The following is a 25,651-nucleotide window of genomic DNA, read 5'->3' as shown; positions in this document are numbered from 1 at the left end:
CCCCAAACACCGTCACATAGACGGAATGCACAACTCTTGTGGTTAGTTTCTTTCTCTTTTTACTGGTATGTCATGGATGGTTGTGCAGTGATTTTGGAGTTTTGGCACAGGGAGGAGGAAGAGATCGAGGGTGTGTGTGTGCTTCTTGCGGGGGGGGGGGGGGGGGGGTTCCTAGCTGGCAGACGAACATTAGCCCCCGGCTCACTCGCGCTTTCGTGCTCAAACTACTCCGACGCCACTCAGTTGACCCACTTCCTGTAAAGATAGTCAAAAGGGGGGGCGGGGGGGGGGGTCCTCATGTCACCTGATCGTCACATGATCACGGCTGCGATCAATAGATAAACTATGTTTTACTCCACTGATGAATCAGAATCGATTAATGAAAATGAGCTGCTGCTGGAAATGTTTAACAAAGTGGAGTAACCCCCTCAAGGCAATTTTGTCACGAGTTTTTTTGCATTATGCTTTATTCTTAATATAGCATTGACCGAGAACAACAGTTTTACTGTTCAAACGCGTAACTTTGTGGTAAAAGTACTGAATATTTTACAAGCTGACCATTTATCTCCTTGGTTATTCTTATATATTTACAACGTAGCAGTAATTTACTAAAGGGTAATATTATATTTATAAGAACTTTTACGCACGTTCTGTTATGGTAGGGACTCATTGCATAATTATTAAACTATCATGCTTGAAGTGAATTTACTGTACGGTCGAAATACGTGCTAACGTGGTCATTTCGTTTGGGTGCTGCTAGGGGGCGACCAAACGCAAACCCTCAAGCCCCTAAAGTGGCCGCAAGAAGAAGATGAAGAAGACTGAATTACTTCCTCTTCCGGGTTGCTGAACAACAACGTCGTGTGGACGGACACCGCCGCTCGCGCCTCAACTCAAAGTTGTGGAGAAAACTTCGTGCTTTATCGTGTGAGAAACGTTTCAAAGCGAATCCGAGCTGTGCGACTTTCGCCACGCTGGTGACCTTATACCGGACCACGGAAACAAGAAAGACTTTGTAAGGTAACCAAGCGTCCCTTGTGCCACTGTATGCTAACGATGCTAATGTTAGCATGTAGCCAGCCAGTCACTTTTCGCGGGTAGTATTGACTTTCGACAGCGTTTGCAATGAATCGCATTTGCCAGACTCATTTTTATTTCATTATCATTTTCAAATGTTAACTACTTGGGTGCAGTTTGCCCAGTGTTTAAATTGAATCAACTGTACATGGAACGCCAAAAGTACGACGGACTAGCGCTTTTTTTTGTACAGCCAGTCATGCGCTTATTCTTGTATATACAGTCAATCCGCATTTGTAAATGTTTGTGTTTTTCTGGCAGACGTGAGGATGTCGCTTCCTAAACGGGAGGTGGAGGAATTGAGGCCCTGGGTGGAGCGCACCGTGAAGAAGGTGCTCGGCTTTTCGGAGCCCACTGTGGTCACCGTGGCCCTGCAGTGCGTGGGGAAAGGTCTGGACAAAAGGAAAACAACAGGTACCTTTGGACAGTGGATTTTTTTTTAGGACCTGTGGGTGTTACACGTGAAAAACAATGAAATAATTGTAAAAAAATAAATAAACGCCTCACCTCAAATGTATGCTTTGATTGTTTATTTTATTTAAAAGTGAAGAAAAAAATAATAGCAATTTAAAACAACAACAAGCAAGCAAAATGGCACCGGTTGTCCATGCTTAACAGGGAGTTTCTTTGTTTCTTTTCTAAATCCAACGACATCAGCATAATAACAGTACTACATCCTAGCAAGCTACCCTGCGCAATATAATTGTGTAACTCCACTTTGCTCATATTAATTGTGAAAGGAACCTCAAGGTTTTTATGAAGCTGTTGTATGAGTTTAAGTTCAGTTGTGGATTCACACTCAATTCCTCTTAGACCAGCTGCACCCTTTCCTGAACGAGTCGGCCGGTAGTTTCGTCGAGCGTCTTTTCGAAGCGTTGGAGGAGAGCCGCGGTTCCCGAAGCAACAAAGGAAATGGAGAGAAGACCCGCAAGCGAGAGCTGAAGGTAAACAAGGACAACCTGAATGCAAATGTTATGACGTCGACCCCCAGCGGAAAGGTTTAAAAATGCATTGCGTGATGACGGGGTGCTTCTCAGGACGTGTTCGGTGACGAGATGGACACGGGCACAGCGAAAGGCGCCGTGGCGCTGGCCGACGCCACCGACGGTGGTACGGTAACCAAACGCAAACGGGTGCCTCGCTTTCAAGAGGTGGAGGAGCCCGAGGTCATTCCGGGGCCGCCGTCGGAGAGTCCCGGCATGCTCAGCAAAATGCAGGTACGATCACCGCCGAGCGCGTCTGCCATATCCGCGATTGCGGAGGCACTCGGCACTGATCGCTTTCTGATTGGTGTCATCAAACAGATCAAGCAGATGATGGAGGAAGCCACAAAGCAGATCGAACAGCGAAGGAAGCAACTGAACATTCCATCTCCTGCTCAGGTCATTGCAACCCTCGATATTTGCAGGTCGTGAATAGCAAAAATTGTTCAATGAGACATTGGGCCGCGATCATTCGCAGAGGATAGTCAGGGCAGTATAATGCAGTCATTCAGACAAAGAAAGATAAAGAATATATGCCTGTGAGTACTTTGATATTGTCTGTCTACATGTCACTGTTTGTGATGAATATCGTCGTTAGCAGTAGACTGTTTTTCCCTGCATTTAGGGATTGATAATAGTGTTTGAAAATGTTGCCATTTTCCTCCTTTGTACCCGGCAGACACAAATGGAATCTCCCATGTCCCGCCTTCTGGGCCACGCCGGCGGGGGCGGTTCCATCATGCCCTCGCAGGCCGCCAGCTTCATGAACGACGCCATCGAGAAGGCTCGCAAGGTGGCCGAGGAGCAGGCGCGCTTGCAGTCCCAGATGTCGGTGAAGCCCAACATTATGGGATTGTTGGGCAACTCCATCCCTCACAACTTCGTGGCTCTGGCCAACCTTCACGCTATGGGAATCGCACCACCGTGAGTGAGACACAAAGAGGGGCAAAACTTGGTTTGGATGCTTGTTGGCTGAAACGCCTTTTCTTGTTTGTGTGCGCCGTTCCAGCAAAGTGGAAGTGAAGGAAGTGAATAAGCCGACGCCGCTCATTTTGGACGACAAGGGCAGGACGGTGGATGCCACCGGCAAAGAGATCGAGCTGACGCATCGAATGCCAACGCTCAAAGGTACGACCATTTAAATGGAAAAACCCTGCATAGTGAAGACGGATTTGTTCCTAAATGGGGCCTGGCCCACATGGATTCTTTGTATTTATTTTTTTATATTTTTATTTTTTTTATTTTGCTGATTTGCTATTTGGCAGAAAAAAATTCCAATAGCCATTTAATCAACACTTAATTTAAAAACACTGCGTTGAATCATCATTGGTAATTAATGAATACTGGAGTAGGATAAAAAAAACAAAACATTTTCATCTCACCGCTTTTAAGGCAATCTGAAAAGCACTTGTGGGAGGTGTGTTCATAGTCAGTGACTGTATTGTTTGTAATGTTTTATTTCATGTCGGGAATGAAGAATTATTAGAAGAATATATTATCAGAATATTGTTTCTTTTGGTCGCCGGAATATTCCGGAAGAATGGGACTTTTAGCGATTCCAAACGATTCTCAAGGGTCAATGGCTAACATGAGCTTCATGGAAAGGCGCTATTATTAAAAACAGAAATAGGGTAAGCTAGCTCAAGTTGTGCTAAATCTGTCCAATAATAGTTGCGTGATGGATGTTGTTGTTCAGCAACAACGTGGTGCTTCTATTTGAGCCTGACATTTCTTCCCCTTCTGTGTGCAGCCAACATTCGGGCAGTGAAGAGGGAGCAGTTCCGTCAGCAGCTCAAAGAAAAGCCCGGGGAGGAACTGGAGTCCACGTCCTACTTTGACAACCGCGTAACTATAATCGCACCTCAGAGGACGCGCAAGAGCTTCAAGTTCCACGAGCAGGGTCGATTTGAGAAGATCGCTCAAAGGATTCGAACTAAGGTCAGACGTCACTCCACGTGGACACTTGTGGAGCCCTCAGATGGTTCCCTTTTCCCAATGGAACTTTGTTTTTTCCGACAGGCCCAGTTGGAGAGGTTACAGAATGAGATTTCTCAGGCCGCCAAGAAGACTGGGATCCACGCCTCCACCAAGCTGGCTCTGATTGCGCCCAGGAAGGACATCGGCGATAGCGAAGTGCCCAACATCGAATGGTGGGACTCCTTCATCTTGCCCACCAACATTGAGATGTAAGTGCGCGCGCGCGCACGCACACACGCACACACACACAGACACACACAGACACTTGACTTTAGCAATATCAATTATCAGTCATTTTATTGTGGCTGCCATGTTGATGGTAAACATTTTATTTGGACTGGAACATCCAAAATCAAATGTCTTATTGATATCAAATTAACTCGCACAACGCAGTATGAAATAATATCTCTTTATAACGAGGGCCCGATTGATAGAGATTTTTAAGAGGCCGATGTCCATCCCGTAGTTTGGCAGAATTGGTTTTTTTGCAATAACTGATGAATTGGCCAGTTAATTCACAAAATATATATAACAAATTAAATAACCCCTTTTTTGGTCTCTTAATGCTTACAACAGAGAAGATGTGAATTACAAGCAACACATTTGACTGTTTTAGAACACTTTTTCTCTTATTTTTTATTCAACTTTACACTAGTGAGGAATTTTGAAGTACAAAAACATGCAACTGCAACCTCACAGATGAGTTTATGTTTGGATTCAGGCTGCAGATGTATGCACTATACAGGCAACTTGATGAGTCAAGTTTCCGATCAAACATTATTTCTGCCCAAACTAAAAACCAGAGTCACCTTTCTCAGATGTCAAAACAAAAGAGTTGCCTTTTGAATATGGGACGTTTAGAGAGAAAGTTCAGCTGAAACAGGAGCCGCTCGTGCTTATTTATTTTTTGTCAAGTTTCCTATAGACGTATAATCGTCTTAAGAAATGCGTGTCCACATCCACACGCAAACACTGAAACGTACCCAAAACTTTGTTGGGGTTTCTCTTCTGGTAGTTAGACGTGCAGGATAGTAGAACATTTTTTTATACTGTTCTCGATCTCCACTTTTTGCTGACGGTGTGAAGCAGAAGATTTTTCTGTAATCGCAATCTGACGCTCAGGAGCTTCCGCAGCACAAACGTAGCAGGATAATCCACCATTGTTGTTGTAAATGTTGGCGAGAACTGGAACAACCACGTCATCGTCCTACGAAAGAAGCGTTTTGGGCTGAATGGAGTCAGAGCGCCATCTAGCGGGCAAACGGCGCTAAGACGTCATTCTTAACTGCATTTACTGTTTCAGCAGAAAGTAAGAATATATTGCTGTTCCGAAATATATGGGTCCAACTTTCATGCTCCTTTTTATTCCCCCCCTTTTGTTTTTGTACCCCATGAAGAAAGCCAGAAACCAAACTTGATGAGGTGGTGCTTTTCGGGGTGACCAATTTAGTGGAACATCCTGCCCAAATGAGCCCCCCTGGTAAGTGTATGATGTGAATCTGCTCGCTCTTATTTACTGCATCACTGCCGTAATCCTCAAGGACTAAACCGGTTACAGTGTTTGTGTGTGTGTGTGTGCGCTTTTTTTTGTGCCACCAGTTGACAAGGACAAGCCGGTCACGCTGGGCGTCTACTTGACCAAGAAAGAACAGAAGAAGCTGAGACGACAGACTCGACGGGAAGGCCAAAAAGAAGTGCAAGAAAAGGTCCGTCTGGGACTGATGCCTCCACCGGAACCCAAAGGTAGCCACGCACGCGTCAAGAGCGACAACCCGTCCACATGGCTCACACAGGTCGTCGTCTTTCGCAGTTCGCATCTCCAACCTGATGAGAGTTTTGGGAACTGAGGCGGTTCAGGACCCCACCAAAGTGGAAGCCCACGTCAGAGCGCAGATGGCCAAGAGACAAAAGTCCGTCGACCGTCACACTGGCCTCGCTTGGGTTGGCGGAACGGTCCCTGGCGTTTGACGTGTTTGTCGCTTTTGTGCAGAGCCCACGAGGAGGCCAACGCGGCGCGGAAGCTCACGGCTGAGCAGCGCAAAGAGAAGAAGGTGAAGAAGTTGAAAGAGGATCTCAGCATTGGGGTTCACATTACGGTGTACAGGTTGGTACGGAGCGCATACGTGCCTGCCGGGTCAAGTGTTGTGCAACTCTGAAACGGGATCTCTCTGTCGCTGCACAGGATCCGCAACCTGCAAAATCCAGCCAAAAAGTTCAAAGTGGAAGCCAATGCCAACCAGCTCTACTTGACTGGCACTGTCGTCCTGCATAAAGATGTCAACTTGGTTGTGGTGGAGGGAGGTGAGGAAATCCAAGTGGCACGCAGCCGAACTGGTTTAGCTGTGATGCTGCCATACAAAAACGAAAAAATATATATTTTTTTTAAATCTCCGTTTAACTCAATACCAGACATTGAGTGGCAGCATTCAAACTGATTTTTCCTGTCTCACAGAATGTGTTGTACGACTAAACACAGAAACTGCCAAATGAAAAATATGAATGTTTTATCACAATTAAAACGATTTTGCACATTACTATTCCGTTATTTTAGTAATCTGCCATATAACTTATATAACTAACTTACTTACTAACTAACTTATATATAACTAACCCCAAAAATGTAGAAAACAAGCTTTTTGTGAAAAGATATTTATACCCAACAGTGAATCTGTGGCTAACAATTTTTGCTTTTGTGACTGTCAAACATCTGCACCATCAACAATGAAAATGTGCTTTTGATGGCAAAATGTATTTAAAAAATATTCACCAGTGTAACAATTTTACATTGGGCCATCAAGGAGTTTAAGATGACTACAATGGTACTTGGAGTGCTGACCTCTGCAAAAGGTGATCCATTTGTTGACACCCCAATCAGACAAAAAGCCTTTAATACATTACAAAAGCAAACGACTGTGGTTACGTCATCTTACCAAAAGCTTTATCAAAGGTCTTAGAGCAAAAAAAAGAAAAACAACAAAAAAAACACTGCAACGATAGCTGACTCGGCAGTTTGATAGGCGAAAATAAATCCGCACACACTGAGTGGCTGACCAGTTCTTTCTGCACTGATGCATTGCAGTGGACTCAAATGCACGTAGCTCAACTATTTTCACAGATTTTTGTCTACAAACATGCAGACTTTCAATCTTGAGGCGACATAATGCTGCACCGTTCCTGTGGAGTGACTGACAGGTGGAATTTTACAACACTTGTCAGATCAGATATTTGAGTCTTTAAGAGTGTTAATAGATTTGTTCTTCAGCTATTTTCAACCCTTCAAATTGGTCATTAATGTGTAAAAATGACAGGCGACACGGGGACAGACAAAAGATACAACATTGAGCGCATTTGGACATTAAGGGTTTCCGACAAAATGGAGTGGTTTGTGGCTTCGGTTCTCCTTGTGACCGATTTGTGTCTTGTTGAAGGCCCCAAATCTCAGAAGAAGTTCAAGAAGCTCATGATGCACAGAATCAAGTGGCAGGAGCATAACTCCAAGCGAGATGGTGAGAGACACTTTGGCATCTTTTTGTTTGTGACGGTATCTCGAGCTGACGCGTCTGACTGGCACGCAGATCCGGACGGCGACGACGACACGAGGAGGAACAACAAGTGCTGGTTGATTTGGGAGGTGAGTGTCTCCTGCTGCGAATGCATTTGTATCTCAGCGCTGCTTTGTGACAATCCTCCATTGAATGGCCGTCCGTCCAGGGCACGGCCAAAGAGCGCTCCTTCGGGGACATGAAGTTCAAGCAGTGCCCCACGGAGAACATGGCCAGGGAACACTTCAAGAAGCACGGCACAGAACACTACTGGGATCTGGCCCTCAGTAAGAGTGTGCTGGACAGCCCCGACGATTGAAGACCTGAACAGGAAGAGCGCAAGCGCTTCAGTCCGACACTTGAAAGCAACTCTTGGCTCCCTGGGACTTATTGGTCGGCTTCACATGACGGCTGACCGATTGACTCGAACTTGGGGACAATAAAAGCTTTTGTGGATATTTCTGCAGGACACGTCAAGTGACGGGTCGAGGTGTAGAAGAAGACGATCAATCACGCCTTTTGTGGAATATATGTGGCCGATCACGTTTCTGTGAGTGAATGACTGTGGTTTGTATGGCAGATTTTTTTTTTCTAGGTTATTCGATAAGATTACACTGTGATATAAATCACTTAGCCACACATTTCTGTTCTGATAGACCACTGGGAGTGTATTGAGTCAAGTTGTCAATAAAAGTCTATCCCTTGAGTGAATGATGGATTTTATTATTGTCAAGGCCAATAAATAAAAAAAAAAAAAGCATGCTCAAAATTTGCTGTACAGACACAATATATAGAACTACTCATCAAGCCTATAAATTGAAAAATAACATGTTTGGGCTGTGCTTCGGAGTCAATAAGAGTTGCCTGTTTCTGAAGAATCAACATTATAGAGCACCTTAACAACTACTGCAGCGCGAACTAAGTGCTGTACATTGTACAAAGCACAATAATTAAAAATACTAATACAAGTAAATTGTTTTTTTCCCCTAAATAAAATATATAATAAACTGTATGCACATTGCCATTGGGCATACAGGAGGCCTCGAGTTCGATTCACTCCAGTTGTCTTGTGTGAAATCCTTAGTAGATAAGGAAACAGGATTGAAGTCTCCGACAATCAGTACAGTAATACATCTTTATATAGCGCAATCACAACAGCCGTAGCAGTAACAGTGCTTTACAAATGCTAAAACAGTAATCACAGCAACATTTTAAAGGCATATTTCTTGTTGTTTTTTAGGTTTTTAGGGGCGTATCTGTCTCATGCGTTGCACCAGTTTTCTTTCGACCACTGCTGGTCCAATGACAAGCTTCGTCCTGCCCAGGGGTGGACAGGAGGTGTAGGAACGCCCCGGGCTAAACTCGACATTCAAATATCAATATTCCATAATAGATACCCCTGAACAACTATCAAAAAATCACTTAACTAAAATACTACGGTTGAAGGTGTCTCTCTGCCATCGTCGTTGCGAAACGACGAATACCATTTTCGCGGGAATTATCATCGTCCATCCATCACGCCCCGCTGTAATATGATTGACTGCTCCACACGACACGCTGCAATATGATTGGCTACTGCATCCACGCAGGAGCACGCTCTGCATCCAGGAGGGAATGGCAGCCTTTGCAGATGAAACGGGATGACCATGACAAATATGGATCACATTTGTACAAAGTAATAATAATGATAACAAATCACGTCTATTCGGGTTAGTGTGTGGGATGCATAATAACGCCACCAGGCCACTGTTCCTGCCCGGGTGGAGGATGCAGCATCCAATCATTTTGTAGCAGGGCGTATCCAGCCAGGGCAGCAGCCAATCATATTGTAGCGGAGCGCATCCTACCGAGGCAGCTTCTTCTTCAGCCCAAGCAAGCGAGAGCAGCAAAAATGGCCGCCGGTTCCGGAGCTGCGAGCGGCCACGGAGCCCGCAGCTCCAACGCCGCGTTGGAAGCCTCACTGGACCGCCGCTTTCAAGGAATATCCAACACCATGGAGTCCATCCAGAGCCTCTCCGGCTGGTGCATCGAGAACAAGAAGCAGAGCGGCCTCGTCGTGCGCTACTGGATGAAGTGGCTCAAGAAATGTGAGTAGCCCTAGCCAGCTCTGGCTAAGCTAAATTAAGCTAAGCTAAAATACGATAAGGCTAATTCGAGTGCGATTGTGCCGAAGTCGGCGAAGGAATTATTTCGGGTGCAACACGGAACGGCGTTGAACCAGCCCAGTAATGAATTGAATGAATGAATTTCACAATGCAAAAATGTAGTGCCGCCAAGCTAAAGCTGAAGTCTGCTCCCAGTCGCATGCAAGCTTGCCAAACAGTCGGGCCTCCAGGTCCAAACATTTGTTTCTTGTCATGGATTGGCCACGGCTTCACTAAACACTCCCCGCCGCTGCACGAGGATCCGCTAGTTGCGGCTTTTGTGACGTTTCATGCAAGCCCGAACTCAACACATTTTGGGTGTTGAGTCTTTCAAAATTGGGTTGCTAGTCGACAATTAACTAGCATGGGTTGTGCTTGTTGTTGCACCTGTCTATGTGCTGCTTTTCAACAATTGGGCTACGTGTACTTGTTGGATGAGGTTAGGGCGCTCCAATTAAAATTTAAAGGGGTCCGGTTGCAAGGGATTTGTCAGGGCAAAGGTCCGGGTCTCAAAATGTGTCGGTTTTCGTTGCCACCCCATCGGACAATATCAAACACATTTTCATTTCACGCCATTTACTTGTGGTTTTGCAATTTTGATTATTTTCCAGTAAAAAAAGACAACCTCACTCTTTCATGCCAAATGACAGCAAATGTATTCCCCAAAACAGAAATGCACTTAAAAAACACATCTGAACCTTTAAAACACTTCATCTAAATACAAAGAACACCACTAATTTAAATATCCACTAGACGGGAACAAATACGTCAGGTCTTCATCTCAATACAAATGGTACATTTGCTTGCATCTCCCAAAAGAAATGTTTGCAAACATTTGAAGTAGGGCTGCCGGAAACAATTATTTTGCTCGTTTACTAATCACAGACAGTTTTTAATTTAATTTGTCTTTTTGTGTATTTTTCAGTGGTCCTTATTGTTTAGTCTTTTCTTCCAGACAAGAGTGTGAACAATGAAACGCACAATGCACTATTTTGCTAAAATGGTGGACGGTTTGGGATTGCTGGCAATGCCACCTGATCAGAAAGTTGTGAACACCTGCTTGTAATGCCATGGTTGTGTTTAGTGCTGCTCCGCCAATGCCCTTTGCGTCGTAGTTGCAATCCCAGCAGACATGTTGAGCAGTTCACTCCTTTTTGACTCGATTTGTGGAAAACGTGGCTGACTGTATAGCATAGCCTTGTTGCTCGATTGTCAAAATGATCAATTAATCAATAATTGATTATTATACCCGTAATTACAGTTTCTCTGGAGCCTCATTGTGCTGGCACAACTTTTATATCCACATAATCGTGACTGCTCTCTGAGCTTTAGTCGAGCTCCTGGAATGAAAACTGCTGACTAAGCCGTTTGTAAATAATGGGGAGCTTTGGCATCTCGAGGTGAGCAATGTGCATTTGAGCTCATGCAGCATCATTTTTTTTTAGGCCTGAAACATCGTTGTCGATGGGCGTTAAACGAATGAGCAATCTATGGATTGATTACCAATTGTCAGGCGTTTGTTGTTTTGATCATGTCGTGAAGCAATTGAGGCAAAAACGTTGTCACAGCAGAAGCACTTTTGATTCAGTTTTGGCTCGTTTGCTGTCGAAAGAGGTGACATATGATGGTTGGCAGAAGGGAGTTGACGCTATGGCCGCCACAAACGAATCTTTTTGGAATGGAAACCTCAAAATCCTTTGCGAGTTTGCTCCTGTGACGTTGGCAAGCTGCTCCGTGATTGGTCGTTCGATAAGCAACTGTGATGTAATTTTCAGTGGAGAGCAAGTGGCAAAATGGCCGCCGCCTGTGACGGATCCAAACAGTTCCGTTTTGCTGCTTCATTCAACTAATTGGGCCGCATAGAACATACTGTTGTATAGAATTTTTTTTTATACTTGACTTACACTTTTTAAGGAAAAAAAAAAAGGTTTATTTATATAAAAATGAAAACCAGTTGGTCGTTCATTATCAAGTGGAAATGTTTTTGTCTTGTGTATTTCTTATTGTTCTTTTGCCAAGCAACAATACATATTTTTCATGTTTCTCCAACTACCCGATTGTTTTCAATAGATTTTTCAGTAGGACACTCGAATACCAACATATTTGTTAGCTGCAACCCCCAGTATGAGTGGCACGCCCAGGGCAGAACTCTTTGGGAACTTTGGGCTGAGGTGTCGGACTTCTTTTGTTTGATTATGGCTTGTTTGCATTTTGTCACCTTTGACCTGGTTTGAATTGTCTCTCCGTTTTGCAAGTGCTTAACTGTCAATGTGGTCACTCAACAGTCGATTGTCAACATTTGAAGACTGAAACTTTTCTCTGCTGTGTTTTGATGTTTTGTTTGAATTTCCACATGTGCATGTTGGATGCAATGCGTGAAGCACAGTGACCCGCACTTTGCACAGGTCACAGCAACAACTCTTACCAGAATGCTCACTAGCCGGCTTTACATGGAGCCATGTATTCCGATTTTATAAAGGACTGACCGATCGGAAAGAAAATGTCCATATAAACAAACCCCAATCGTAATAAAAAGTCGGAATACGAATGGAATTTCATTTGGATTCACTTGGGTCGTATATTCCTTCTGCCAATCCGAACGAGCGTCATGTAAACAGTTCAAGCCGAATGTCCATGCTGTGTCCGGTCTGCGCGTGCTCTGTCTTGACGCAAATGCGTAGCGACATCGTTGTATACGCACTTTAAAATGGCAGCGTCTTACCAGAGCTCGTCTGCGATGCGAGAACTAGTTTTTCATCAAGCTGATTCTGTAATCAAAGTGTTAAAAGCAATCACAAATACTGTGCTAAATAGACAAATGAACTCCAGCTTGATCATGTGACGTTGACATCGTCGTCCGTGTTTCACACGGCTGTAAAGCGGCTTCTCTGATGTGATGTAGTGGTGCTTGCGTGCACATGTAAACAGTTGACCAGAGATCTTTGGTCAGAACGACAAAAAAAAGTCTTCATGTAATCCCGGCCGGCTGTTGTCATATCTTTGTTGACTTGCACTTGTGAGATCTCCCACGTGCTCTTTCTGATGTTTTTCCTCTGGTGATAGAAGAGGTTTTAATATGTTTGCGTTGGGGGAGGGAACCCTCTCGTGGCATAGTTTGCATACAGCCAACAGCAGCCGTTTTCTGCTCAGTGTCGTGTTTCTTGTCTGTTGTGATGAAGGTGCAGCATCAGGCACCGTCCTCCGTCGTGTGTTAAATAACGTAAAGCGGCGCCATGTCGAAAAAAAGCAGGCAAGCTGCCATCAAACAAACGCCACAAAGACAATGTCGCAAAATAAAGATGTAAATGACTTATTTTGCAAAAAGTAGCTTCTCATTCTTTTTAAACCAAGAGCATGCCTTGAGGTGCAATTTTTTGTACATAGTTGTTAATAATTACTTTTCTTTACATGATGAGGATTATGGGGATGATCGCTAAGCAGCTAGTTTGAAAAAAAAAAAAAAATAGCCGATCACAGATCCGATCAGAGCAATATATATACATTTGAACCATGTGTATATTTACTCTACAGTCGAATCCCGCCATTTTCAGGGGGATAGGGAACGGCCCAGCCTGCGAATAGTGAAAATCCTCATACAGGTGATGCCCATTAACATGCATTGGGGGGGGGGGGAATGTGTAAACCCCCCAAATTCTTCAACAAAAAAACACTCTTAAACAGGAAATAGTACATGTAATGTTTCCATGTTTACCACATCTCCATGGCCACGCAACGCGTTTTCTCGTTTATTAATGAGCCGCTGCCGCGTGTACACGACTGCTAACAATAGCCAAGTAGCGCTAATGTATGCTTGCTAACTCTTGCTGGTCTTAATCGGAGATGTTAAGATGAAATAAATACACATACTGTAGCTAGTTCTTTTTTGGGGATGTAAATAAAATGGTTTTCAGACTTTTTAAAAGAAAAACTACACAAACGCTATTACTTTATGATTAGATTGTCGAGGGAACGGAGGCGGAACGTCCGCTTCCCAGCGCAAAGGCTTTGCGCTGACGTGACACGCGACTAGCTAAAAATAAATTCGCTTTCAGGCTCACATGTGACGGCAGCACGGAACGTCCCCACAGTGAACGAGGTTGTTTGTCAGTCAAGTCAAATGATATCTATTGGCCTCAAGATCACAACAAAGATCTCAAATGGCTTCACAGTTGACAAATATTAACGACATCGGCCGATTTGATCCCTTAGGAGGGCAAGTACAAACCGTATTGTCTTATGTCGCGGCGCCAATCGATCAACCGTGTCATTGATGTATCGGGCAAATTGTGACGTTCCAGTCCATCACTGATTTTACATAGAATGCAAAATATCGTCCGATCAGATCGGTGTTGTTGTCAATGATGGTTACTCACATTGAGCAGAAGCACAACATCGATCTATCCGCTAGTCCATGCCAAGACCATTCATATACAGAAAATAGTTTGTAAATCGAGTTCATTTTTCGACTAATATTATACGTGTAACTCAAATTTTTCGTAAACAGAGCCGTTCGTAAGTCGAGGTTCCACTGTATTGTTCTTAAGAACGATGCTTTAACCGTATTTCTAATTTCATATGGATGAGATGGCAAAAGCTTGCGGTCAAAGCATACCGTAGCAAGTATTACGTACCGTTTCGGGGACATTTAAATGATTACTCTGATCCCAATTATTCTCTTTATTCTCATTCATGGTCTCTCCTGTCATTTTTTTTGCAATGTTTCGGTCCAAGCTGGGTTCGAACTCACTGCGCGGCGTTCAGCAGGCCTCGCATACTTGAGCAACAACTGGCGGTCGGGAAGGACTCATAGAAGCGTAGTTGCATACATCACTGCCGATAACACGATTATAATTATTTCTTATCGTTGTTCTTTGTATTAGTGTTTAACCTTCCTTGTGTTGTTCATTGCAAAGAACTTCTCACTTATTAATACTTTATTGTTAAATGTTTTTATTTTTATTCCATCCTTTTTGGCTCATATGTTTAAAAACCATGATGTATAATTGTCAAAGTTTAAATTTTGAAAATTAAATGAAATTGAAAAATGCTGGGATTTTATAGTTAAAGAGGAAGAAGAAAACAAACACATTTGGATTGACTTCCTCTTTAAATAAATGAACATTTATTACCAATAACACAAAATTACCAAAAATTGGTACGGTTGAGTCCTGGTATGAATTCCCAGCTACCAAGAATCGAAACTGAACCAGTTCAAATGTGAAAGGAATCCTTCCCTAAACATAACACTTGTGTATAAACACTGAAAAAGCGCAGTTATTCATCACCCCCCCTCATTTGTTGACTATATTGCTTCTTGTGTGGCTTGGTGCTGGGCTCTGGTGTGCAAAACTTTTGACACAAATTCCAACTCGTTAGATATGAAATGAAAAGTGATCGTCACGTCGGGGTCAGTCCAATCTTGACGCGTAAGAGCTTTTGGGACGGGCACTTGTGACGTCTTTTCACGTTGGAATCGCGTAACGTGGTTGGAGTGTGTGTCGCATCTCTTCTTCAATCTTTTTCGTCACACTCTAACAGCAGCGACTTGGCGGCAAATGATTTTTCATCCCGCGTTTGTTTTGAATAAATGGCTTTTTATTTTTGGTTGTCACACTCCATCCGCATGGTGTCGCTGTAAGTGGATGCGCTGGTTTGACATCTTGCTTTTGTCAATTTCAAGGAGATTTCCAAATGACCCCAAAGGTTAGATTTTAAGAGAAGGTCATTACACTGCTGCACGCTGTGGCTGCTGTGTGGCTTGCTTCTGTTGTTGTTGTTTGGTTGAAGGTGCCTTGTGGCCATACAGCGCGAGTCCCATGCAGAGCGCCCCTCACTGGCCAGGAGGTGAAACAATTCAGAAGATTTGCATAATCGATATTGAATTGTGGGTGGGACGTTTTGCACTGCATTGATGAATCGATATTTACACCCACCTAGGGCTGAACGATGAAATGCAATTGCGATATCCTTTTTTTTATATGCAATTTTCTAATCACAAAAGCCGTGATTTGACTGATCATGAGTGTATTGAGAGCGAAGCAGAGTGGCGAAGTCACAGCTAACGCCGCCGCGCTAACACCAAGCGAGATTTCCTTCTCGTGTGAGTTTAAGGCGAGTTGCTTGAGCTTTTTCGCCTTGCAAGGTTAAAATTAAAATCTCACTGTGTGATTTGTGCTGTTTGGGCTGCCATGTTATGTTTGGAGCGCGTGTGGGGAAGTGAGGACGCGTCTGCGTCTGTGAGGGGGCGAGCCACCGCGGCGTGTCCGATGTGTGTCACACATGTAAAATAAATGCATTGGGCATTTTTCAATGCCCCCGAAAAATATAGACATCTGCTTTTGCTTTGGGAAACAATGACAACAACCCGAAGGCCGGAAGTGGAGCCCTTCGCAGTCATCGGTAGCCAAGATGAAGCTCTCTGTTTCAAAAATTTTGCGCAGTACATCATCACTGCCTCTCATATGATATTGCGAAATTGCTGTTGATTTTGGTTTTGTTTAACTCATTCACTGGCATTGACGTGTTTATTTGTCTTTTCACAGTCCAGAATTCAATCCAAGGAATTAATTTTTTTCAAACGTTAGGGTAAAAGAGGGTCTGAAAGTGTCTGGTAGTGAATGAGTTGATCATTAAACAATGCCAAATAAACAGCAGTAATTAATTAATACAATTATTAATTTTTTTTAAAGTTCATACACAGTCAAGGAATTAAAACAAAAATCATAGTAAAGTTTCTTGCAAAATAAATGTTTGAGGTTGTGTGATTAATTGATTCTAAAAAAAAAATAGTCGATAGTGACATAATGATAATTTTTGTGTTGGTACTTTAAAATCCTTGAATAATACTCCTGTGTGCATTTGCGGTTGGTTCCTTTTTATATTTGCCCGTCTGTTTGTGTTTCCTCTTTCAGCTGACAACAATCACCGGTTGAATCTCTTCTACCTTGCTAATGATGTCATACAGAACTGCAAAAGAAAGAACGCGATTGTGTTCCGTTCCGCCTTTGCTGACGTTCTCCCCAACGCTGCCCTTCTCATCAAGTGAGCGAGCGACTATCTGCTTGTCCGCCTCTTCCTCCTAATCTCTCTCTCTCCAAATGAATGAAATGGCAACCGCTTGCCGCGTGTTTGTGTCGCCAGAGACGCGAAGGTGCGCAAGTCAGTGGAAAGGATCTTGTCGATCTGGGAGGAACGCAGCGTGTATCCCGAGGAGCTCCTCACCCAGTTGAAAGCCAACCTGAACAAGAAGGAAAAAGATCGGGAAAAGCAGAAGGAAAAAGAAAAGGCCAAGGAAAAGGAAAAAGGGAAAGAGACGCCGCCTGTGACTGGTAAGTGTGCAGCACTTTTTTTGGGGCATTTCCTCATGTGGTTCCTAAAAGCAAATAAAAGAGAGACATGAGCTTGACCATGCAGCACAACATGGAAGTATTTTTATTTATTTATTTTTTTTATGCTTTTACTCCGCATTTTTATGTTGAAAAGTTTCTCAACTGGGTTGGCAGTGTTCCACATTAATGAATGTCCAATTATATTCCTCTAACTGCAGTTTCATTTGTCACGACTTGATTGATAAATCATTTTATGTCGGCTGTGTGTGATTTTAATTTTTTAAATGAAATTGTTTCTGGTTGAGATTTTTAGTCGTGTGCAATTTTTGCTAGCAGACAGAGTATGTTTTTTTTTTTTTTTTACAAGGAAATTTGAATCTAGACTTTCATAATACAATGGTAAAAATACTCCAAAATAGGTTTATTGTATTTGAATGGGTGTGTTATGAGATTATGTTAATGTGGTTCTTGAAAAATGTCGACAATAATATTGTTTAGGGGTGTAACGGTACACGTGGGTGTATTAATACGTTTCGGTATGGCATGTTCGGTTCGGTCCACTTATTCGCGCGAGTTTACGCACGGGTGCTATTGACTGTTGCACGCGGCAGAGGAGGGCGGCGGCACTAAGGAGGAGCCAGGACGCCAGAAGCCGTGATAAATCATAAATGCATGGATTAATGGCATACGCGAAGCCAGAGCTCGAAGGTCTCCTGTTTGGGAACAGTCTAGCTTTCCTGTTAAAATCGCAGATGGGGAAAGGTCTGTGTATAATCAATCAATCAATCACATTTTATTTATATAGCACTTTTCATACATAAAAATGCAACTCAAAGTGCTTTAAAACATTCAAAGCAAAACATAGAATTATCTTCAATCAAAAGAAAAGATAAATTATTTAAAAGTTGTTGAAAGCCAAACTAAAAAGGTGTGTCTTGAGCTTCCTCTTAAAAATAAGTCCCAAAGTTGTGTGCCGAGATTGCTAGATGTGTCACAGGCTGCTGCTGCTGCTGAGTGTTTAAAGATTTCAGTGTCTTAATAATAAAAAAAAAAAAAAATTAAGAGAGCTTTATTGTTAGTGTATTTTTTATTCTGGTGTAATTTTGTAGACTGAGACCCGAATGGTTCGCTTTTATTTATTTTTTCTAGAAAAACAAAACATGTAGCATTTACTTGTCATCTTTTCAAAATAAACATATTTAAAGAAAAAAAACCCAGCTTTTTTTTGTACCGAAAATATACCGAACCGAAGTTTCCAAGAAACCGAACTGAAATGTGATTTTAGCGTACCGTTACACCCCTAATATTGTTTGTCATCAATAATTTGTGGGACAGCCAATCGGCCAACAAAATGTACCGTCACAGGCCGAACTACTTTTAATATTTTGTTTTTGTAGAGCAACAAAATTTGGCCCCGGCGAGTAAAGAATTCCGATTCAGAAGCAAAATTGATTTCCTCCACTTTGTGCTGCAATGTGTTGAGGTCCATTTTGTGCGCATTTCACTCTTCCAGCTTTAAGAGTGAAAGAAAGCTTCCTCCTCATTGCTGCCGTTGTTTTGGTTCTAAATGTGAAGGGGTGCATCTAGTCAGGTGGCAAATTGGACCGCCCCAATATTCGTAAAAAACTTTTGCCTTTAACAGAAAGCCTTAATTAAAAATTAAATAGACATTTTTGCTTGATGGAGGGTAAGCGGTTCATAAAATGGATGGATTTTAGTTTTTTATCACATTAAGGAATTCGAAGTGGCCCTTTGATATTTCTGTATTTTGCATTCTTGCAGGAAAAAGGTTTATACACCTCTGCATCAGGGATTCCACTGTCAAAGTTTAGCTTAAGCATAAGGCGGATTTTTTTTTTTTATAATGTGTGTTTGTATGCTTAGCTCCAGCCAAGACCAAAGCTGCAATCAAGTCCAAGATCGTTGAAGAGTTTGCCGTAAGTCCCGCACAGACGCTCACGCGTTCGTTCCTGTGCTTAGCCGTACGTAGCCAAATGTCATGCTTCTGCGTCGCTGTCTTTTAGCCCGGCTCGCTTATGGAGCAGCTGTCAGGGTACAAACAAGCAGTTGCAGAGGAGGAGTTCAGGGAGAAGCAACTCGCAGCGCTCAGGCTGGACATTTGCAGCTCAGAAGCTCTCAAGAGGCTGAAAGGTCAGCTAGGATTCATCCAACCGCATTCGTTTTGGTCGAAATGTCTCCAAATTGTTTCTTCAAACCTGAAATGGCTTTCAGACAAGGCGGGAGGGAGCAAGTTCGCCAAGGACTTTGAGGACGGTGGTCAGAAGCTGCAGGAGTTTGTCGGCTTCCTGGAGGAGGAGTTGAAGACGGGGCCCCCCCTGCTGGAAGCGTTGGAGAACGCGGAAATCTTCTACGCGACGCAGTACAAGGAGGTCAAGATTGTGGCGAATGTGAGTGTGCGTTCTTGACTTGAGGGCGCCAATGTTGAAATTGTTTTTCTTTCGTATTCCTGAATCGCTTATGCTCCCCTCATGTACCGCCGCCACACATTGAAAATCCAATCCCCCAAAATCGGTTAACGGCATGAAGTCTGCCAATTTCATTTGAAGCTGTCATTTTTGGGGCCCTTTGGGATCAAACTTGTCCCAAATTTTGTCTGCTGCTTTCACATTTGTATCCTACCTGTAATAATGTCTGTAAATCTAGCGACCACATGATATGAAAATAGATCATAATGATCACAACCGAAATTTGGGTTTCATTTTATTATTAGTAATTGCAAAGAATTATAGCAGTAACATTGCTTGCTTTCCTATGTGTCGTTTTTATCGGTCCGGTTCCAAATGAATTGATGGGTTTGTAAACCACGCCCGGTTCGCTTTGTGCTCAGTGTAAAATGTCAAGTACCAAAACGCAACTGGAGTTGAATTGCACGCTGCGAAAGGCACGATGACATGAAGTGCGTTGATGCTTGTTTTGCCTTTGAGAACGAAGCTGCTGTTTTTTTTGTTTTGTTTTGTTTTTTGTGACATTGTATGACGGCAATGTTTTCTGTCCGCCCGCGCAGGCGTACAGTGCTTTTGCGAACCGTGTGGCCAGTCTGAAAAGGAAGCTGGACTCCCTCAAATCGACTCTCCCCTTGCCCGAAGACTCACCCATCCCCTCCCCATCCGAAGACGCCCCCTCCCCCACCGGCTCCGACTCCCCCTTCCTGGGGATGGGCGCCACCAGAGCGCAGGTGGACCCGGAGCTGGACGGCAAGGCCATGGATGAAGGCGACCTGCCGAGCGACAGCAGAGAGGACATGGACGTGTCTGACGAAGAGGAGCGCTCTTCCTCAACAGCTGGTCAGCCCGCCGCCGTCGCGCGCCGTCGTCGCCCTCTCGGCCGACTGCACACTAACGCGTCTCTGAAAACGTATTTCTCCGTCACGTGCATGAGCAGCTGACAAGACGGGCAAGTCGTCCCCTGCCGTCGTCAAGATGGACGCCGACTCCAACAAGACTCCGACCGCACCTGCCAAAGCTTCAAAGGCAGACGCCGCTGCCACGGTAACCCCGGCCACACCCGCCTCCGCCCCCCAAACGCCGTCCACTCCTCTGGGAGTCAACATGGCCAAGGTGGACTTGGGAAAGATCAGCTCCATCCTCAGTTCACTCACGGCCGCCATGAAGAACACAGGTGTGTGTGTGTGTGTGTGTGTGCGCGCGCGTTTGTGTTATGTCAAAGTCAGAGAGGCGTTTACCATTTATGTTCATGTTTGGCATTTCACACGTACTTATTGCATTATATGAGAAAATAATGTCCCATTTATGACTTTTGCCAGTGTACTAACTAGCGCATGGCTGAGTCACTGCCAGGTGATTTTTTTGAGTTTGAAAAATATCTCAATCAGCTGGAGTTTTTACTCATTGAGCGCAGATACATTTTTAGTTTCTCGTGAAATTGTAAATTCTGTAAAGTGCTGCGGTCAGACAGAATGTCTTTGTGCCCGGTGTCCAAGGCATGAATGTCTGACTCCATTCAGTCCCACATGCGTTTTTTTTTTTCCTGAGATGATGACGACGTCAACGTGGCCATGTGTGAACACCGTCAACATTTACAACAATAACAACAAAAAAGTTAAAAGAGTGTTTTATGTTCACACTGCAGAAGGTTCTGAGCGCGATATTGCTTTTAACAGCAAAATCTTCTGCTGCAACTGTCAGGACTGAATCTGACAAAAATGGTTCGATACTGATTGGCGTGTCACTTTGGTCTCATCCTGCTGGAGATTGAGCTCCAGTTCACGACAGTAAGAGGCACAGAAGAAGAGTGATACCGATGCACGGGTATTAATGGATATAATAAATATACTTTTGTACAAATGGCATCTCGGTGGATTAGTGGTTGGTCCGCCTGCCTCGCAGTTCGGAGGTTCAGGTTTGAACTCTCGACATTCTTGGTTGGACTTTTCATGTTCTGCCATTGCTGATGTCGTTTTTTTTTGTCGTGTACTTTAGCCATTCCAAAAACAATTCTTCTTCATGGTGCAATGAAAGACAAAATTGTCTGTAGGTGTGAATGGTTGCTTGTGTCAATGTCCTGCCGTTGGCTGGCGCTGGGCAAGTGGACGCATCAATGATCCTTTTGATGGTTCATGATTGCATTTCCAGGACCGTTTGCGTGCAAGCGGCCTTCTTTCATGCTCTCGTCTGTCCAAGCAGGGAGCCCCTCGGCCCGGCCATCCCCGGGAACGCCCAGCACGCCGTCGGCCCAGTCGGCAGCCTCCAAAGCCAGCCCGGCAAGCCCTGCGCTCGCCAGCATTTTGTCACGGGTTGACATCACACCCGAAGGCATTCTCAACGCCCTGTCCAAAAAAAAGACACCAGGTATCCACATGTATTTGGACTCGCTGTCAAAAAGCAAGAATTGACCAGCTCTTTATTATCATTTTCATCTCTACCCTCATCTTCTTACAGCGTTGTCGTCTCTCCTGCACACTGTGACAAACTCTGCTCAGCCCGCCCGAGCTTCCCCAGAAGCTGCCGCCGCAGCAGCGGCATCGTCATCATCATCCTCATCAGCAGCAAAGACTCTGAAAGCGAAATCCAACGTGGCAAACAGTCTCAGGCGAGACACGCCGAGCAGGAACAGAGTCTGGGAGAAGGAGCGTCAGCTGTCCCCGCCTCCCCCGCCCCCTCCTCCCCACGTGCCCGCCGCCGCCTCTCCTCCCAGCCTGGAATCCAAAATCAACAGTTTCTTGCAGGGTAATCCCGGTTTCACCCTGGCCTTGGGTGACACCAGTCCCGATGGCGTGGAGGGCACCCCGGTACGCGACGAGGCCGCCGGGACTCCCACCCAAGACGAGATCATGGATGCGCCCGGCAGCGTGCCCGAGTCTTTAGGCTCTTCCGGCAGCAACAACCTTTCACCCACGGCCTACCGCAGCGAGCCCTGGGACGCCGTGATCACACCGTCGGGATCGAACAATGACGGCGACTTTGCCTCCTCGCGCTACCGAGGTGCCAAAAGGAGCGACGACGCCAACGGCGCAAGGAAGCAGGCGGCCTCCGCACCCGGCAGTGAGCTCGCCAAGGCCAAGAAAGACGCAAAACGCAGTCAGCCTTCGATGGCGGGCGGGAACGCCAGAGCCACGGGAGAGCGTCGGCTCACGGCCGGCTCCCGAAAAGCAAGCGCGGGCTCCGAAGGGGGGCCTCTGAGTGGCAAAAGAGAGGACAAGCTCAAAGGCGCTCAGTCGCCCGGTCGCGACGCCAACAACGGCGGAGGCTACCATCGCATCGAGACCCTCGTTTCCCCCTGCACTGAAGGTGCGCCCATCCAGACGGTGGGCTATTCGAACCAGCCCCGCGCAGGAGAGAGAATCAAGACGGTGGAGAGCATCCGCGTGATTGGCCGGGACTCTCGGCGAGGGGGAGGGGCCGGCGCTCGCTCGGGCGCGGCGATGTGGTACGAAGAGGAAGAGTACATGGAAGCGCATTCCGCTTCGCCCCACGCCGGCCCCCCTCCTCTCGGCGTCGGCCAGGGAGGAAGTGGCGACATGCCTCCCGCCATGCCGCCCCCGCACCATCTCCTCGCTCACCCCCCGCCTCCTCCCCCGATCCCTCACCCGCTCCCTCCTCCTCCCCCACCGCAAATTCCCTTCCAAATGCTTTACCATGCTGATAGTCTTCAGACTCCTCCCCCTGCCCACCTCCTACACCCGCCTCTTCCCTCGCCCCATTTCTTTGGCGCGCCCCCCACTATACCTCGACCTCCCCCGCCCCCCATGTCGCCCCCGGGGCTCATGGTGGGCGGACTTTGCCTCCCGGTCGACCGGATGCAAACCGGTCCTCCCCCGGGCAGGCATGACGGCGCCGAGCGAGGAGGCCCCAGGGGCAACAGGCCCTCGCCTCGGCCACTCCTGTCATTATTAGGCGAGCCTCCCAAACTTCCTCGTCCCGGCACGGTCAAAGAGCCTTTTGCCGCCCACCATACGCCCCCGATCCACCGCCCGGGTGCGCCCGGCGCGCCTCCACCCCTCCTGGGCCGAGTGAAGGAGCCGCCCGCCCTGCAGCCTCCGCCCACGTCTCCGTCAACACCGACATCGCCCGCGCTCGACGGCGCGCTCGCTCCCTCCGCGGCGCCTCCCGGGCAAAACCCCCCAGCGAGTCCCAGCGGGCAGCCCCGCGGCCACCCTCGCAGTCCCGTGCCACTCCTGGCCTTGCCTACTCAAAGGCCCCCCATGCTGTCCGGCCCCAACCCGCACAGAGCTCCGCAGCGAGGCCAGCACTCGCGACACTTTAACGAGCAAGGCGGCGGGAGGTTCCGTGGCAACAAGCGTCCCGGCCCGCCCTTCGCCGGCGGCCCCTTCCACGGCCAGAAGAGACCCTTCCAACCGCCACGCTACTGAAGTGGCCCAGTTGTGTGACGTGCCGAGAGAGGGAGCGCTAGCCACCGCGCTAGCCTAAAGCCACCGCTGTGTGTGTTTGCCTTGCTGGTATGAGCCTCGGTTTATTTCCCTTTCTTTGAGTCATAACGCTTGTGTGTAAATAGTCAATTAAATGTTCAAGGAATGGTTAGCGCACCGTGTTGTATAAGCTTATCTCCAGACTCACTTTGGCATCCTCACCGCACACTAGGAGAGTCGAGATCAAACTAGCATAGAGGCTACACATCTATTTTAATTCCTTGCGGTTGTCACACATTTCATGGAAGGTCTCACTCACTACAACGAGGAAAAAAGATGTTAAACGATTCCAAATCTTGAAAGACGACGTGTTCCAAAGTTGCTTTTCTTCCCTGAACGCATGAATGTGTGCACTGTCCTCCAACGAACGGTGTTTGAAGTGAGTTCCACAATTTCCTGATGTAAATAACGCTTGTCTTCTCGCACTACAAATTTTCTCTTCCCGTCTGTCCCTCCCAACTTTGTAATTCTAAGCTTATGTAAATATAAACAGGTGACTGACTGCTTTTTTTTTTTTTTTTTCTCCCCCCCTCCCTCTCTTCCAACTCTTGTAAATGATCCTCACTGCTGCAGCCTGTCGTTACTGTGATCGAGGCCTTGGAAACGCTCATTTAGCTCCTCGGAATGTCTGTCTTATTTGTTCATTTTTGTTTCTTTTTAATCCAACACATGGAAAAAGAGGAAATAATTATGTATTTTAATTAGGGATGGGCATACTCGTCAACTATTAGTCTTTCTGTCTGAAGAACAATGTGATGGGAAGTTGAGCTTCGTCCATGCTATGACCTATAAAAATGAGTCCTGAGAGATTTTTACCTCCCGTTAAAATTCTGTTTAATATTTCCCTTCACAACCGAGTAAATGCACTCAAATGCTCATCCCTAATTTTAATTTCAAACGTACCGTGGTGCCTTGAGATACGAGCGACACAACTTGCAAGGTTTTCAAGAAACAAGTCGGCATTTTCGCGAATTGTGAACAATTCATCAAAGACGAGGCCTCGGGATGCTCAATGCCGATCCTAGTTGAAGTTTACTGTCAAACTCGGCATCAAACAAAGATCATTTTAAACGATACCGGTACATAACTGTCATGAGTCCATTGGGCTTGGTGCTAACATGAAAAATGCTAGTTACATGCTAGCGGTTAGCATCACTGGTTGCAGTTTTTAGAAATCTTTAAGCAACGGGTGTTGTCATGTCACCATACACGGAAAAGTCCAAAAGGTGACTATTGCAGCGTTTTGCTGAGTCACTCTGGTAGATTATTATTATTTTTTTTGTCTGCATGACTGTTTTGAACTGTACTGCCTCCGGTGGCCAAGCCGGCCACACCAGAAGGAGCAGCAAAATTAAATAGATTGCAGAATGGAAAAATCATATATGCACAAACTGTTCAATTCTTTACTTTGATTATCACTATATTGTGTTTTTCCAAAGTACAATATTAAAGGGTGCTTTTTTTCCCCCAAGACAAAAATGTTTTTGGGGGGTGGTGGGGGTGGCTGCAACGGATGAATGGCATTCCCATTCATTTCATTCGGGAAATCTTTTTTAGACTCGTATTGAATGCCCTCATGGAACAAATTGAATTGGCGTCTCAAGGCACCACTGTACTGCCAGAGCGCGCGTCGACTTAGCATCGTGGATGGAAAGTAACAATAGGGTGTCTGCCAGTACTTTGGGGAGCTCCT

General features: G+C 45.5%; 2 protein-coding genes across 4 annotated transcripts in view; both read left to right on the top strand.

Annotated features, from left to right (window-relative positions):
* The first annotated feature begins 829 nt into the window (after nt 1-829).
* prpf3 (PRP3 pre-mRNA processing factor 3 homolog (yeast)) lies at nt 830-8,290 on the top strand. Of its 2 annotated transcripts, none has more exons than XM_086039061.1 (17): nt 830-1,015; nt 1,339-1,491; nt 1,891-2,021; nt 2,115-2,294; nt 2,382-2,459; nt 2,740-2,984; nt 3,070-3,188; nt 3,811-3,998; nt 4,080-4,246; nt 5,435-5,517; nt 5,637-5,780; nt 5,848-5,947; nt 6,028-6,141; nt 6,220-6,338; nt 7,466-7,543; nt 7,613-7,668; nt 7,749-8,290. In XM_086039061.1, the coding sequence occupies exons 2-17, from the start codon at nt 1,347-1,349 to the stop codon at nt 7,896-7,898; spliced, it is 2,097 nt and encodes a 698-aa protein (XP_085895187.1). In that variant the 5' UTR covers nt 830-1,015; nt 1,339-1,346; the 3' UTR covers nt 7,899-8,290. The 2 variants fall into 2 exon arrangements, with proteins under 2 accessions (XP_085895187.1, XP_085895186.1); XM_086039060.1 differs by having other exon boundaries at nt 830-1,020.
* Nucleotides 8,291-9,414: 1,124 nt separating this feature from the next.
* The window catches only part of rprd2b (regulation of nuclear pre-mRNA domain containing 2b), a 20,055-nt gene continuing 3,818 nt past the window's right edge, over nt 9,415-25,651 (top strand). Inside the window, exons 1-10 of one of the 2 annotated variants that reach the window (XM_086037627.1) lie at nt 9,415-9,666; nt 16,635-16,764; nt 16,864-17,051; nt 18,936-18,988; nt 19,076-19,202; nt 19,284-19,459; nt 20,077-20,356; nt 20,454-20,690; nt 21,716-21,880; nt 21,971-24,459. In XM_086037627.1, the coding sequence (XP_085893753.1) occupies nt 9,471-9,666; nt 16,635-16,764; nt 16,864-17,051; nt 18,936-18,988; nt 19,076-19,202; nt 19,284-19,459; nt 20,077-20,356; nt 20,454-20,690; nt 21,716-21,880; nt 21,971-23,901 (3,483 nt within the window). In that variant the 5' untranslated portion in view covers nt 9,415-9,470 and the 3' untranslated portion in view covers nt 23,902-24,459. Of the gene's footprint in view, nt 9,667-16,634; nt 16,765-16,863; nt 17,052-18,935; nt 18,989-19,075; nt 19,203-19,283; nt 19,460-20,076; nt 20,357-20,453; nt 20,691-21,715; nt 21,881-21,970; nt 24,460-25,651 lie in introns of those variants that run through there. The other variant, XR_015087802.1, reaches the window with a different exon arrangement.

The sequence above is a fragment of the Filicampus tigris genome, chromosome 8, assembly GCF_054856515.1.
Source record: "Filicampus tigris isolate MCC_2025a chromosome 8, RoL_Ftig_1.0, whole genome shotgun sequence".
NCBI lineage: Eukaryota > Metazoa > Chordata > Actinopteri > Syngnathiformes > Syngnathidae > Filicampus > Filicampus tigris.
This window is presented reverse-complemented; position numbering and strand designations above follow the sequence as displayed.